General features: G+C 50.8%; 1 protein-coding gene across 1 annotated transcript; it reads left to right on the forward strand.

Annotated features, from left to right (window-relative positions):
• The first annotated feature begins 3,965 nt into the window (after positions 1 to 3,965).
• FZD8 (frizzled class receptor 8) lies at positions 3,966 to 7,137 on the forward strand. Its single transcript, XM_015853316.2, has one exon. It carries the CDS (start codon positions 3,969 to 3,971, stop codon positions 6,498 to 6,500), a length of 2,532 nt encoding a protein of 843 aa, XP_015708802.2. The 5' UTR covers positions 3,966 to 3,968; the 3' UTR covers positions 6,501 to 7,137.
• The last annotated feature ends 6,427 nt before the right edge of the window (positions 7,138 to 13,564 follow it).

Here is a 13,564-nt window from a genome sequence, read left to right on the forward strand (position 1 = left end):
TGTATTCTCATATTAGCACCAGAGACTAAACTTCTTGCCAGCCTGGATCCACGTAAACTTATTTCAGTTCAAGAGTACACTTACACACTAATGATCTAGCAATTGATGAAAGTAAGCGACTGGTTACCTGGGCAGCCAGAGGAAGACACAGCTACTCATTACTTCCATACATACTTCACGTAGATAATTGAACTGCATGATACTCATATTATCCCCCATATATGGTAAAACAAAAACAAAACCACACATTGTTTAATGCAAGAAAGGCTTATTTTTAAAAGTCACATCACACCATGAGTTAGTACAACCAGGAGCAGAGGTGGAAAGTAAGTAAAGCTTTCTAAATAATAGGCCAAATTGAAAACTAATACTATAGAAAACAAAACAAAACAAAACAAAACAAAAAACGATTGCCTCAGAACATTTATTTTCATTCATAACCCTCACAAACCATGTTTTCTTGCATTCCTCCCTCTTCTGTTGTTTCACCAAAGGAAAATGAGGCATTATATGATTACACAGACATTGCAGCCCAGTCTCCAACTGCATGGTGTGAGAGAATAAAGGTAAACCTTTTCATACACCTTGACCTTATGTTGTCGTCATGCTAAACCGCTGCTGCCACTAACTTCCTATGTTGATTCTGCTGTTCATGCTGCTTCTTGCTAAGCCAACACATCCAAAGCAGCCTCAGGAAGGAGTCTAATCAAGGTCTACACTTCTTTTCTGCAGAAAAACCCCCAGCCACAACCTGCAGCTTCACTGCTGCACTGCTGGAACAGTCTTCAGAACACAGCACTGATCAGTCTCTTTGTCATCCTCTTTTGTGGTAAAGGGACAGCAAAGCAATCTTCCAGCAGTTTCTCTTCCTTCTCTGTCGCCTGCTCACTGCACCCCAGAAGTAGTGAACACAACAGATCATGCACAGTGTATTTCCTTTTTCCCTGAATTCTATTTCCTGAGTGACCATCATGGTAGTGGGCCCATTTGCAATCAGATTTGACAACCCTGAAAAGTTATAAACATCCTTCTTCTTGTCTACAAGGAGTTCTCAAGAATCACAATAAAATATAGGCTGTCTCAGAAGCTGTATCAGTGCTATTTAATTCCTCTGTGAAAGGAAAAATACTTATCAAAATATAGGATATATGTGCATACTTGTACTCTCCGATCCCTGTTTTTTTCCTTGCAAGTTTATAGCACTGGAATTTTACTCATAATTTCTGCTTTGCTGACTTCCAGAAGTGCATATCAATGCAGTCCTTCCCATACTTGGACTGCTCATCACACTGCTCAGTTTGGGACCACACATGGCACGTGGGAAAAGAGTCTGAACTGAAAAAGAAAAAGGTGGTAGTTATTGGGGAAAAACTGAACATAGCACGATGCCGCAACTCCACCTCACACCACTGCATCTACCTGCAAAGATATTCTTTCCTCTACTTGCCCTTTACTCTGTTCTCAAAGTTCTACTTTCTCATTTTGTGGTGTCGTTCAACACGCAACCCATACAAAATCCCATGGTTTGATGTGATCCATACAATCAAATGAGCAAAGCCTTAAAAGCAGACCAAAATTAGGCTCAGAGAAGCCAATGGCAAGGAATAGCAAAAACGTCTGAACTAAAGTGGCACGAATATTTGCGGCAACCAAGACTTGCCCAAACATTAACTACTTGTTGCCAAATCTACAGGTTTGCAATGAGTTGCAGCATCCGTAACGTTTTTGCCTTCATCTGCTGTTTTTCTGTTTCTGTATGGTTTTACCACTGGACATTTGTTTGGAAGCCACTTCAATGTGTTCTGAAGTAATCTGTATGGCTATAGCAAAGCACAGGTTTTCAGAAGAAAAAAAAAAAAGCAGCTGCTGTATTTTCTGGAAAAACACACAACCCATTTTTAAGACTCGAGCTCTGGTTCCTTCATCTCAGTGCTTCCAGTGACTTCAGCAAAGCACGGTACTGGAGGAGCACACAATGGTTGTGATCCCACAGCTGTAAGCCATCCAGGTTGCTTTTCAGTCACATAAAGCAGAGTGCCCTCCCTACGGCTGCGCTGTTTTATGTATCTGAAAGACAATTTAAGAAATTATCATGGTCTTGCAAGGCAATTTGAGTATGTCATCACTTTTAAACTGCTACGAAGTTCCACAGTTCCAGCTTTGTCACTGAACAGCTTCAAGACACTCAGCATCTTCGTGCCGTCTCTTCTCCCACTGTAAGAAAACAAGAGCATATATGAACGACAGCAAAACTGAAGCCAAGTGCACTATTGAGAAACTTGGTATTCTCTTATTTCTGGGAGAGTTACAGTGTAATTCTAAACTGCAGCGTTCGGCATGTCTCCTGAGCTTCCTTGCTGAAATATTGCGATGGAAATTGCACAGCATCTGTGTTGCTTTTGGAAAGCATCACCTCACATCTGCTGTCTCTAGAGCAGAGCTTAAGTTCAGCGTAAAAAGGTACTTTGTAACAGGCAATAGGAGCCTGACAGACGTAATTTACGGGCTCGCCCGGCTCTGCCGACCAGGCTGGCTCACGGCTCCGTTCTGCAGAGCTCTTTAACAGAAGCAGGGCTCAGAACTCCGTCACGTCCCAAGTTAGAGGACGGGTTTTCCATTCGCTGGGCGCTGTTCTGTCTCCCAGCACCTTACAGACCGTTCTAACTGAGAGCTCAAAGAACTGTGCGCTGCTCGGGGAGTTCTGACTATAATTTCATAGCCTGGAACTGCCCAACACAGCAGCGCTGCCACGTCCTCAGCAGTTCCGTGGCACGTCCGAGAGCGATCGCTCCCCTCAGGTGGGCTGGGGGGGGGGGCGAAGAGAACAGTTCTGCAAATGACCGCAATGATTACACAGTGAACGCGTTTATCGCTTCGTTATTGCCCATTTCCTCCTCGCTGGGAGATCTACGCGTCTATTTACATGGGGAGGAGAAAGGGGCGGCGGAGGATCCTGTCGGCAGGGGCAGCAAACTTCAGGCAGCGCTTTCCTTCCTTATTTCCTTCCCTCCCTCCCGGCTCCTCCGGCCCCAGCGCGGCTCGTTCCCGCTCTCGCACTCATTAGGGCCGCAGCGGGAGCTCCATGCGAGCGCGAAGAGCAACAGCGCCGCAATTAACAAACAAACGCCCCGGTCTGGAAGAACGGCAACCCCCCGGGACGGCCCCGCCGCGCACCGGCCCTTAAGGTGGTCCGGAGTGTCTCGAAGCGACGGAGCAGGGAGTGGGGAGGGGGAGGTGGCGGGGGGAGAAGGGAAAGGAGACGGAGACGTCCCTCGGGGCCGCTCTCAGCCCGGGCACAGCGGGAGGGGAGCAGCTGTTGGCCCCGTGCGATGCTCACCCGTGTGAGCTCCAGCGGCCGGGAGGGGCTGCCCGAACCGTGCGGGAGCGCTGCGGCATCCGGAGGGCGGACACCCCGCTGCCGCTCACCTGGTGGGACGCCACTGTGAGCGCGTGTGTTATTACTTTGGGAACGGATCCGGAGCACGCGGCTCGGTGGCGTGGCAGGGAAAGGGTGGCAACGCGGTTATGTTTGAAACTCCGCGTTTCTGCCGCCCCCGTGTCACTGCCGTGTACTTCTCCCTCTCACCCCCGCAGCAGCAACGCTGCTCTCCAGCAAAGCCACGCACAGAGAAGTCGTGGGCGCTGAGTCCGGCCTCAGGCACGTGCAAAGGCGAGGAGGGCTGAGAGCGGCCGTCGCATCACAGCCCCGAGCTGCCGATCCCCGGCTCCACCGGGATCACACGCAGCAGAAGCAGCTCACGGCCAAGAACCGCGCTTTGCCACTCGGAGCAAACACCCGCAAAAAGCACAACCTTCCCAAGGGCCGAGCAGGGCACGCAGCACCGGCACCCACCGGCCGCTCCACCTTAAGGCGGGCCGGGGTCGGCTCCGCTCTCACCGCCCAGACCGGAGCGATTGGCAGCCGGGGCGATGAGGGCGGGGCCCGGAGGCGCTCGCTATAAATATTCATGAGAGCGCGGCGGCCGGACTGGCGCTGCCGGGGCCGAGGAACGAGAAGTTGCGCGGAGGCACAGCCGCACTCAACCCCGCGGCTCAGGTGGCGCGATCGCGGCCGGTGTGTCCGCGGCTGGAACCGGAGCGGAGCGAACCGGGACCCGGCCCGGCTGCCGGCGGAGCGCGGCGTGAGTGCGGCCGGCGGGACGAGCCGCTCCGGCCGTCGCTGCACCGGCTCTACCGCTGCCCGGGAGCGCGGCGTCGCGGGACTCAGCGCCTGGTCCCGGGGCCGCCTCGGCCATATTGACCGCGCCGGGCGGGGACCGGGAGCGAAACTTGGCGGCCGCGAGAAGCTTCGTGCTGTCCGGAGACATGCGAGGCCGGCTGAGCGGCCTCCCCTGAGCGGAGCCCACCTCCCCCCCCCTCCCCCTTCCGCCGGGCACAGCGCCCGCGGGGCCGCCCCCTCACCTGCCGGGGCAGCGGAGCGGGACGGGAGGAGGGGAGGCGGCCGGGCCCGCCGCCGCCCGCAGCGCAGCATGGAGTGGAGCTACCTGTTGGCCGTCACCCCGCTGCTCGCCGCCGTGGCCCTGCTGCAACGCGCCAGCTGTGCCGCCGCCTCGGCCGCCGCCTCGTCGTCGTCGTCTTCGTCGTCGGCTAAAGAGCTGTCGTGCCAGGAGATCACCGTGCCGCTCTGCAAGGGCATCGGCTACAACCACACCTACATGCCCAACCAGTTCAACCACGACACGCAGGACGAGGCCGGGCTGGAGGTGCACCAGTTCTGGCCTCTGGTGGAGATCCAGTGCTCCAGCGACCTGCGCTTCTTCCTGTGCAGCATGTACACCCCCATCTGCCTGGAGGACTACAAGAAGCCGCTGCCTCCCTGCCGCAGCGTCTGCGAGCGGGCCAAGGCGGGCTGCGCGCCGCTCATGCGCCAGTACGGCTTCGCCTGGCCCGACAGGATGCGCTGCGACCGGCTGCCGGAGCAGGGCAGCCCCGACACGCTGTGCATGGACTACAACCGCACCGACCTCACCACGGCAGCGCCGCCGCCCGCCAAGCCCCCCCTCCGCGGCTCCCGGCCCGGCGGCCCCGCCAGGGCGCCCCCTCCCGCCGCCGCCGCTCCCCCGGCCGAGGCTCCGCGGCCGCCGCCGCCCTGCGAGCCGGGCTGCCAGTGCCGGGCGCCCATGGTGTCGGTGTCCAGCGAGAGGCACCCGCTGTACAACCGAGTGAAGACGGGGCAGATCGCCAACTGCGCGCTGCCGTGCCACAACCCCTACTTCAGCCCCGACGAGCGCGCCTTCACCGCCTTCTGGATCGGCCTGTGGTCCGTGCTCTGCTTCCTCTCCACCTTCTCCACCGTTTCCACCTTCCTCATCGACATGGAGCGCTTCAGCTACCCCGAGCGGCCCATCATCTTCCTGTCGGGCTGCTACCTCTTCGTGTCGGTGGGCTACATTGTGCGGCTGGTTGCCGGCCACGAGAAGGTGGCTTGCAGCGGCGGAGCGGGGGCGGGCGGTGCGGGGCCCGGAGCGGCGGGGGCGGGCGGCGGAGCGGCGGCGGCGGGGGCGGCTGCGGGGGGACGCGGGGCGGCGGGCGGCGCGGCCGAGCTGCAGCCCGAGCTGGCGGTGGCCGAACACGTGCGGTACGAGAGCACGGGGCCGGCGCTGTGCACCGTGGTCTTCCTGCTCGTCTACTTCTTCGGCATGGCCAGCTCCATCTGGTGGGTCATCCTGTCCCTCACCTGGTTCCTGGCCGCTGGCATGAAGTGGGGCAACGAGGCCATCGCAGGCTACGCACAGTACTTCCACCTGGCTGCCTGGCTGCTCCCCAGCGTCAAGTCCATCACCGTGCTAGCGCTCAGCTCTGTGGATGGGGACCCAGTGGCTGGGGTTTGCTACGTGGGCAACCAGAGCCTGGAGAATCTGCGGGGCTTCGTGCTGGCGCCGCTGGTCGTCTACCTCTTCATCGGCACCCTCTTCCTGCTGGCTGGCTTCGTCTCGCTGTTCCGCATCCGCAGTGTGATCAAACAGCAGGGCGGCCCCACCAAGACCCACAAGCTGGAGAAGCTGATGATACGCCTTGGTCTCTTCACCGTGCTTTACACCGTCCCGGCCGCCAGCGTGGTCGCCTGTCTCTTTTACGAGCAGCACAACCGGCCCCGCTGGGAGGCCACGCACAACTGCCCCTGTCTGCGCGACCAACAGCCCGACCAGGCCCGCCGCCCTGACTACGCCGTCTTCATGCTCAAGTACTTCATGTGCCTCGTGGTGGGCATCACCTCGGGCTTCTGGATCTGGTCTGGCAAAACTCTCGAGTCCTGGAGGGCCCTCTGCACCCGCTGCTGCTGGGCCAGCAAAGGTGCCGCTGTGGCCGGGGGTGCGGGAGCAGGAGCGGGTGGGCAGGCCGCCATCGCTGCTGCTGGAGGACTTGGAGCTGGTGGAGGTGGCTCCTTGTACAGCGATGTCAGCACCGGCCTGACGTGGAGGTCTGGCACTGCCAGCTCTGTCTCCTACCCCAAGCAGATGCCTCTGTCTCAAGTGTGAGGAGGGGGAAAAGAGGCCATAGGTTAGGGAATGAGGGACACTGGCCTGCCTGAAATGCCCCCTCACTGTTTGGTGCCATTAATGAACCACTAATGGTCCTTATTAGCCACAGCTTGTATAGAACAATGCAGCTGGCAGAGGCCCCAGGCTCCAGCCCCCTCCTCCTTCCCCTCCATTCATATGCAGGGAGCATGTACTTCAAGGAGCCAGCATGTTATTTTGCTGGCGGAGGAGGGCAGGGGCTCACCCGTGTCTTGCAGAGGGCAAGGCAGAGCGGCTCCTGATTTACTCTGGACTTAACAGCAGCTCGTGGGAGGGAGGGTCTTCCTCCCCCATCCCAAAGCTGGAGTCTGCTGGAACTACAGGTTTTTTTGGGTTATCAACGACCAGGCAAATGCCTTATAACACAGACTGAATCAAAACATGTCTTAATTATACACCCCAGATAAATACGGGTTTCCTACAGTAAAGGATGTATTTATATAATTATTTGTTACCTTGTACAGATGTGTAAAATATGTATATATCCAAAGCTATACAGTCTGTAAATTTTTTTTGTAAAAAAGTTTAGAGGCTACCCCTGTAAGAGCAAATATGAGTATTCTATTTTGTCAATAAAATGACTTTTGATAAATGACTTCTTCAAGCTTTCCCCCTACTCCTGCCCTTGTTATTGCAGCAGCTGTGTCTGTGGTGGGTTCTCACTGGCGAGGGGATGAAGGAGGAGTTCCTCTAGCCCTTCTGCCTCAGTAATAGATGGCCAGCTATGTGATGAAGAGAGTGGAATATCCCAGTGTTAAGGAAAAATAGGTGACTCTAAAAGAAGTGCTTACTAGAACAGGGGGTACCTCAGCACGATTCTCTAGTTTTCAACAATGGCAACGTCTTCACACCAAACCTGTTTCAAAGTATATGGCTTTAGTAGCCTTGTGGAATGGGTGTGATTTTAAGAATAGGGACACGCACCTCTTGTATCTGTTGTCTGTTCTTTTGTAAGCACCTGCCTCTGCAGGGATGCACAATTATGTGTACAAGGTTAGTGTTTTAAATTCATCACATACTACAGCAGAACAGCGACTTGAAATTTGTTAGATCTTTCTCCTTAACAGATTAAACTAACATCTTAACCTTTCATACTTAACTTTTGTATATCAAATATGGTCCTTTTTCAAGAGAAAAGGCATTGTTCTTCTGTCAGGACTAAGCTAATTTATTTGAGCAGAAGGCTGTTGAATTAACAGAAGAATGCTTTGGCAATTGTTGAACTTTTTACCTGTCTGCCCAGTGGCTCAGAACATCATTCCTTTAAGAGGAGCTAAATGAATAGGGTTAATCTGTAGGGAACTTGGTTTCTTTTGAGTTTGGGAAAACTTTGATCTTTTCTCTTCACCAAACGTGATGTATAGTCTGAAGTTTCTTTCCCTGCTGCCTGGTTCCTCTTGTTGCAGACCAATTGGCCACCACGGAGCCTTAAAGTTCTTCAATTAAAGGGACATGGGACTTTATTTTTTTTTTTTTTTTTTTTTTTTTTTTACTTTATTTTAAGAGGAAGACTTGTAACAGTTAGTGAACACCAGAGGGAAAAGGGAGAACAGCCTTTTAAACAGCTTTTCCCTGCATTGTTAGCCAGACTGCAGGCAGCAAGGCATGGCTTGGAGCATTATAGAAAAGAGCTATGAATGCCCTACAGGTGGTCTGCTCACATAATCTCCCCAATTTAAAACATTTTCCTTTACAGGACAATTGCATTACAAAACTCCCTTCTCTTTTGCTCCTAATTGAACCAAAGAACAACTGCAAGATTTTCTTTAAAAATTGAGTGTCTTTAAAAAGGAAGGGAAAAAAAAAAAAAAGAGAGAAATCTAACTAAATCCTAATTTCTTTTCTAAAATAGGATCACTGAGAACACAGAGAGTAAAAACCACATTGGTCATTTTTCTGTTGCAGATATTTTTATGCCTTCTGCTTATATTCTGTCAAATTAGCAATAATTTAAAAGCAATTGGCTGGGTTGTGTGTTAGCAGTGAAAAGATAGCCCCAGGTCCCTTATTAAGCTGTCAATCATGGGAAGAGATGGGCAGCTACCCTGCTAATGACACAGATATCAATCATGATTTGTGGGAAAAACCCTGTTTCCATTGAGCACTGACTTGATTATTTGGTGTCCCTTTCCAAGTTCCCATGGCTTAATAGAGACTTCCACTTCCACAAAGTTACCCGGATCATGAAAAGGAGGAACTGAAGTTGTCCATCTTGGACTCTTAGCAGAAAAAAAGCATTTAATTTCTTGATTGTAAGGGATGTTCGGCTGGGATTTGTGCTTGCTGCCTGTGTATATACTAAACAAACAGCATATTGACCTGTGTTGCTGAAACAGGCCTGTTTTACCTTAGTATTTTCCTTTAGGTGAGGTACATTGTGCTGCTGAAATTTTTTGAACAGTTGTTACATTTAAATCAATGCAGTCCCACCACAGTCAGTGGGGCTACAGTAAAGGTTTTCTTACTGTTAGGGAATCCCATGTACGTAGCAGGGAAGGGGAGCTGAAACTATTTGGTGGCAGTTTGTTAGATAAGCCTCTTGCAGAGTGCTGGGATACTGGTGCTGAGGTTAAAACACTTCTCAGAAACCAACAGGAAGTAGCTGTGTAGCTCAGCTTACTCTGGAAACAGCAAAAAGGTGGTGCAGGTGAACTCAGCCAGGGAAGCAGTCCCAGAACTAGTTTGGTTACCAAGATGCCTACCGGGGCACTAATGAGTGCCCGAGCACTGACTGAGCAACAACACAAAGGTTAATCAAAGATGAAATAGAATTTAACTTGCTAGAAGCCCAAATATGGGGAATAGGTGTTAGAGAATTTACCAGCGCAGATTCCTTTGAATCAACATAGAATTTATGTCCAGGAGAGGGGGAAAAAAAAGACATACAGAAGGTATACAAGAGACATAAAGCCACAACCAAACCAAACTTCATATTACTGTGATAACTTTTATTGGGCTTCTATGACAGTTTCACTATGAAGATGCCCAAAAATGTGCTGATGTGGTAGGAGTTGCATGTGAATTCTCAAGGTGTGTTGATAAACCTGCTTTCTCCCTAGAACTGCCATAAAACTACTAACAATAGTCCCAGCAGATGAGTGAGCTTCTCACAGAGCAGAAGGGCTCCAGGCACCCCTGGTACTGGCTCACCTGTGGGCAGAGGCAGCACCCACACCAGCCCACAAGAGCCTCCCCATCCCTGTTGTGTCTCCATAGCACAACCTGAACAGCTGTGACTGGAAGGCTGGGTAGAGGGCAACAGGGAACCTCCCACAGCTCACAGAAGGGTTTAACTGCTTCATTCAGGAGAGTGACTAAGCTAGCAGAGAAACATGGCTTGGGATTTTTTTCTTCTCTATTAAGCAGCATACCTTTTAAGCGTTCCTTTTCTTTCCAGGACCCTTCCCTGCTTTACATGTTCTTGCTTCAAAAAGAAATCCTATGGATTAGCCTCCTCCTGCTGTAATGACTGAATAATCCCGTGGCCTCCAAAGGAGCTAACCCAGCTGCCTGTGGGCTTTTTAAAGAGGCAGAGCAGCCCAGGTGTGCTGCAGAGCACTCAGGAGGGACACCTCCCCTGGAGCTAATGTAAGTGGCCTGCAATCTGCTCCAAAACCTCCATGGTTCTGGGAGAACTTTTCGGAAGCTTTGACAAGCAATTATCACAAAAGGGAAATGAATTTGGACAGATAAATTCTTATAAATTGAGATAATGTGATTGCGGCCAGGCATTCTGGAAAATATTTTATACTTCCTGCAATAAAAGGCCTATGAAGGCTGAGACTGGTACACAAATGGCCTTTTTTTCCTCCTCTTTTCCTATACAGCATTTAAAAATTGAAATATTGTGGTGCCCACCCATTGATGAGTTCCTCCAAGGTGCTGAACCAGCCCTAATAGGTCTCACAGATGTGGTTAAAGAGATGTGGGCATAAGATTTTACGTGAGGTACATTGGCTACATAATGTTGGGAAAGCAGTGATGATGAACAGTCAGAAAACAAGAACATTGAAAAAAATCCCAGCAAAGTAAGATGGTCTTGGTGTGAAAGCTCACCTACAGCCATGACTGTGCTGCAGGAAAGCTCAGTGTGGCACAGGCAAAGCAGCCGATGGAACTGCAACCAGTTTCCAAAGTGCTGGTTCCAACATGAATGTAGCATGTTTCGCTCCTGCCCATGTGCCCAGAGCCTCGCACATGCTGTTTCACCACGTACACACTTCTATCACTGTGGAATTACCCACCCCTGGCCTAGCAGGCAGCAGATGAGGAACAGCCTCCCTCTGTTTCCCATCCTGGCCATGTTCCCTCTTTTTTTTCCACCCTTTATACCAAAACTGGATGGTATTGAAAAGACAGCACACCTCTTCAAGAGGCTGGGCAGCAAAGGTCACCATGGGAAAAACAGGGTGAGCCTTAGGAGAAATGGAAAGTGCTGGACAGGTGATGGTTCATGGGAGAAATATCAGACAGGGCAGAATCCCTGAACGTGGCTGTGTAGGAGAACTGGATTAGCAGTGCTGAGGCAGCTCTATTTATTTAGCTGCTTACAAACTGTATTACTATAATCAGGTATATGAATTTCACTGGTTCAGCAGCAGAGTTCGCCCCTCGTAAATGCTCAGTGGAATGGAAATAACCGATGTCTGGTATTAAAATGTGGAGCCGTCATTAAGGACAGTCAAATCACTCCAGAAACTGGTACCTGAGGTCAAGAGCCGACCCGAGCTTTTTGAAGGCTGAGGTAATACCTTCTCACTCCCACAAACCCTTTATCTGTGATCTCGAAACACTTTACATTCATCAGTGAATTAACAGTCAGATTTCTTCTTGCGAGACAAAAATTGCAGCAATACTCGGGTTAATTAAGTGGACGTGCCAAGTCTAGAAGAACAACCTGGACTTCCTGGCCCCGTTCACTTTACAGGCACACCCTGACGCGTCCTTTCACCGCCGTGCGGCAGCGCCCTCTGCTGGGCGGCGGGCGGAACTGCAACCCGAGGCGGAGCTGCGCGGCGCTGCTGCCGTCCCAGAATCACAGAATGACCCGGGTTGGAAGGGACCTCAAGGATCATGTAGTTCCAACCCCCTGCCTGGCAGGGCCACCAAACATACACCTTTACTAGATCAGGTTGCCCAGGGCCCCGTCCAACCTGGTCTTGAACACCTCCAAGGACGGGGCATCCACAACCTCCCTGGGCAGCCTGTTCCAGGGCCTAACCACTCTCCTAGTGAAGAACTTCCCCCTAACATCCAACCTAAATCTTCCCTCTTTTAACTTAAAACCATTTCCCCGTGTCCTGCTATTGTCAGCCCTTTCGAAGAGTTTACTCCCCTCCTGGGAGTAAGTTCCCTTCAGGTACTGAAAGGCTGTAATGAGGTCACCCCGCAGCTTTCTCTTCTCTAGGCTGAACAAACCCAACTCCTTCAGCTTGTCCTCATAGGGGAGGTGCTCCACCCCCCTGATCATCTTCCTGTCCCTCCTCTGGACCCTTTCCAAAATCTCCATGTCTTTTTTGTACTGTATCCCGGGCCGCGCTTCCCGCTCCTCTGCTCTTCCCAATCCCCATTACCCCATCACTTCACAGCAGTACCGACCCTTCCTCCAAATTGCTAAAATACACCTCCGATTTATTTATTCTTTTTTTACAGAAAGTTTGTTAGTCTCGATTATTTTTTGTCCTGCTTGAAGCTGCCCACAAAGGAGGTTTATTAAACAGCTACAGTGTCCCGTTTTCACACTTTCTGGAATCAGAAATGGCCATTTTGGTGCCGTGAGCCGGGGTGATGCAGGAGGAGTGTCAGACAGTCAGACATGGCACGCTCACCACTGCTCTGGGGCTGACAGGGAAATGGCCTCATTCGATGTAAATCAGAAAACGCAGCAATTTGGCTTATGAAGCAAAATGCTGCCCTTGGCAGCATGACCAAACACAGGGTGGGAATAAAATGAAATCTGGCTTTTTGGAAGGAGAGGGATGGTTTGCCATCCAGCTCCAGGCCCTGCAGCTCTGCGCCGTGCTCCTGTACACTGCTGCCATCTGGAGCCGCACCGCAGAGCCGGGCAGCAGCAGCGCGCTCCTGGGCACAACACATTTACCACTGTGATTTTTAAGCTGAAATTACTTTATTTTCCCCCCTAGAGCTCTAGGGAAGCAACATTTTGCCTGTAGTAATTAGGAAAACCGCCGTTTTCCAGGATATAGAGCAGGGCGTAGGAATAGTCAGCCCAGGAAACCACAGAGGCCCACGAGGAGCTTCACTGCTGCCATCCTCCAGCTCATTAGTGTACCAGAATTGTGTGTGTTGTTTCTAGCGGCTGAAGAGTTATTTATGGCTCCTATGTTCTCAAGCCAAAGTGAGTGAGGGGTGCAGCCAGGGCAAACGCATCAGAGCAATGCAAATCACTGACAAGGCATCATGAATGCAAGCTGAGCAGAATTTAAATACAATCCATGAATGAGAGGAAAGATTTGCATGAAGGAAAGAATCATTAGAATCTGATTTAACAAGCAGAGTATAAAATGGGCCTTTGCAGCTTAACATGAAGCGAAGCACATTCACGTTATACATTCTTAATGAAAAAAAAAAAAAAAAAAAAAAAAAAAAAAAAAAAAAAATGACAAAACCCCTAATTTATTAGTAGGGTTTGGAATAGAAATGGTTTTCACAGAATACCTTTAGATCCTGATTCAGAAACTTGTGCTTGATTGCTTTCTTGAATAGAAGTGGATCATAAGCATGTAGGGTGGCGAGGACTGTTTAAGTGCATGCCAAACTCCTATTGATTTCAGTGAGATTTTATAAGATGCTTAAAATAAGAGTGTGCTTAAACGTTGGTCTGGACAAGAGTGCTTTTCTGAATTAGGGTTTAACTCATATATTTACGCAGTGCTTTCACACGCAATTCCTTCTGGGAAAACAGAAGAGATTAGTATTAAGTACTAAAAATATAAGCATAGATATAACTATAATGAATGTGCATAAAATTCTATATAAATGTATATTCCTGCATGTCATAA

Source organism: Coturnix japonica, chromosome 2, assembly GCF_001577835.2.
Source record: "Coturnix japonica isolate 7356 chromosome 2, Coturnix japonica 2.1, whole genome shotgun sequence".
NCBI lineage: Eukaryota > Metazoa > Chordata > Aves > Galliformes > Phasianidae > Coturnix > Coturnix japonica.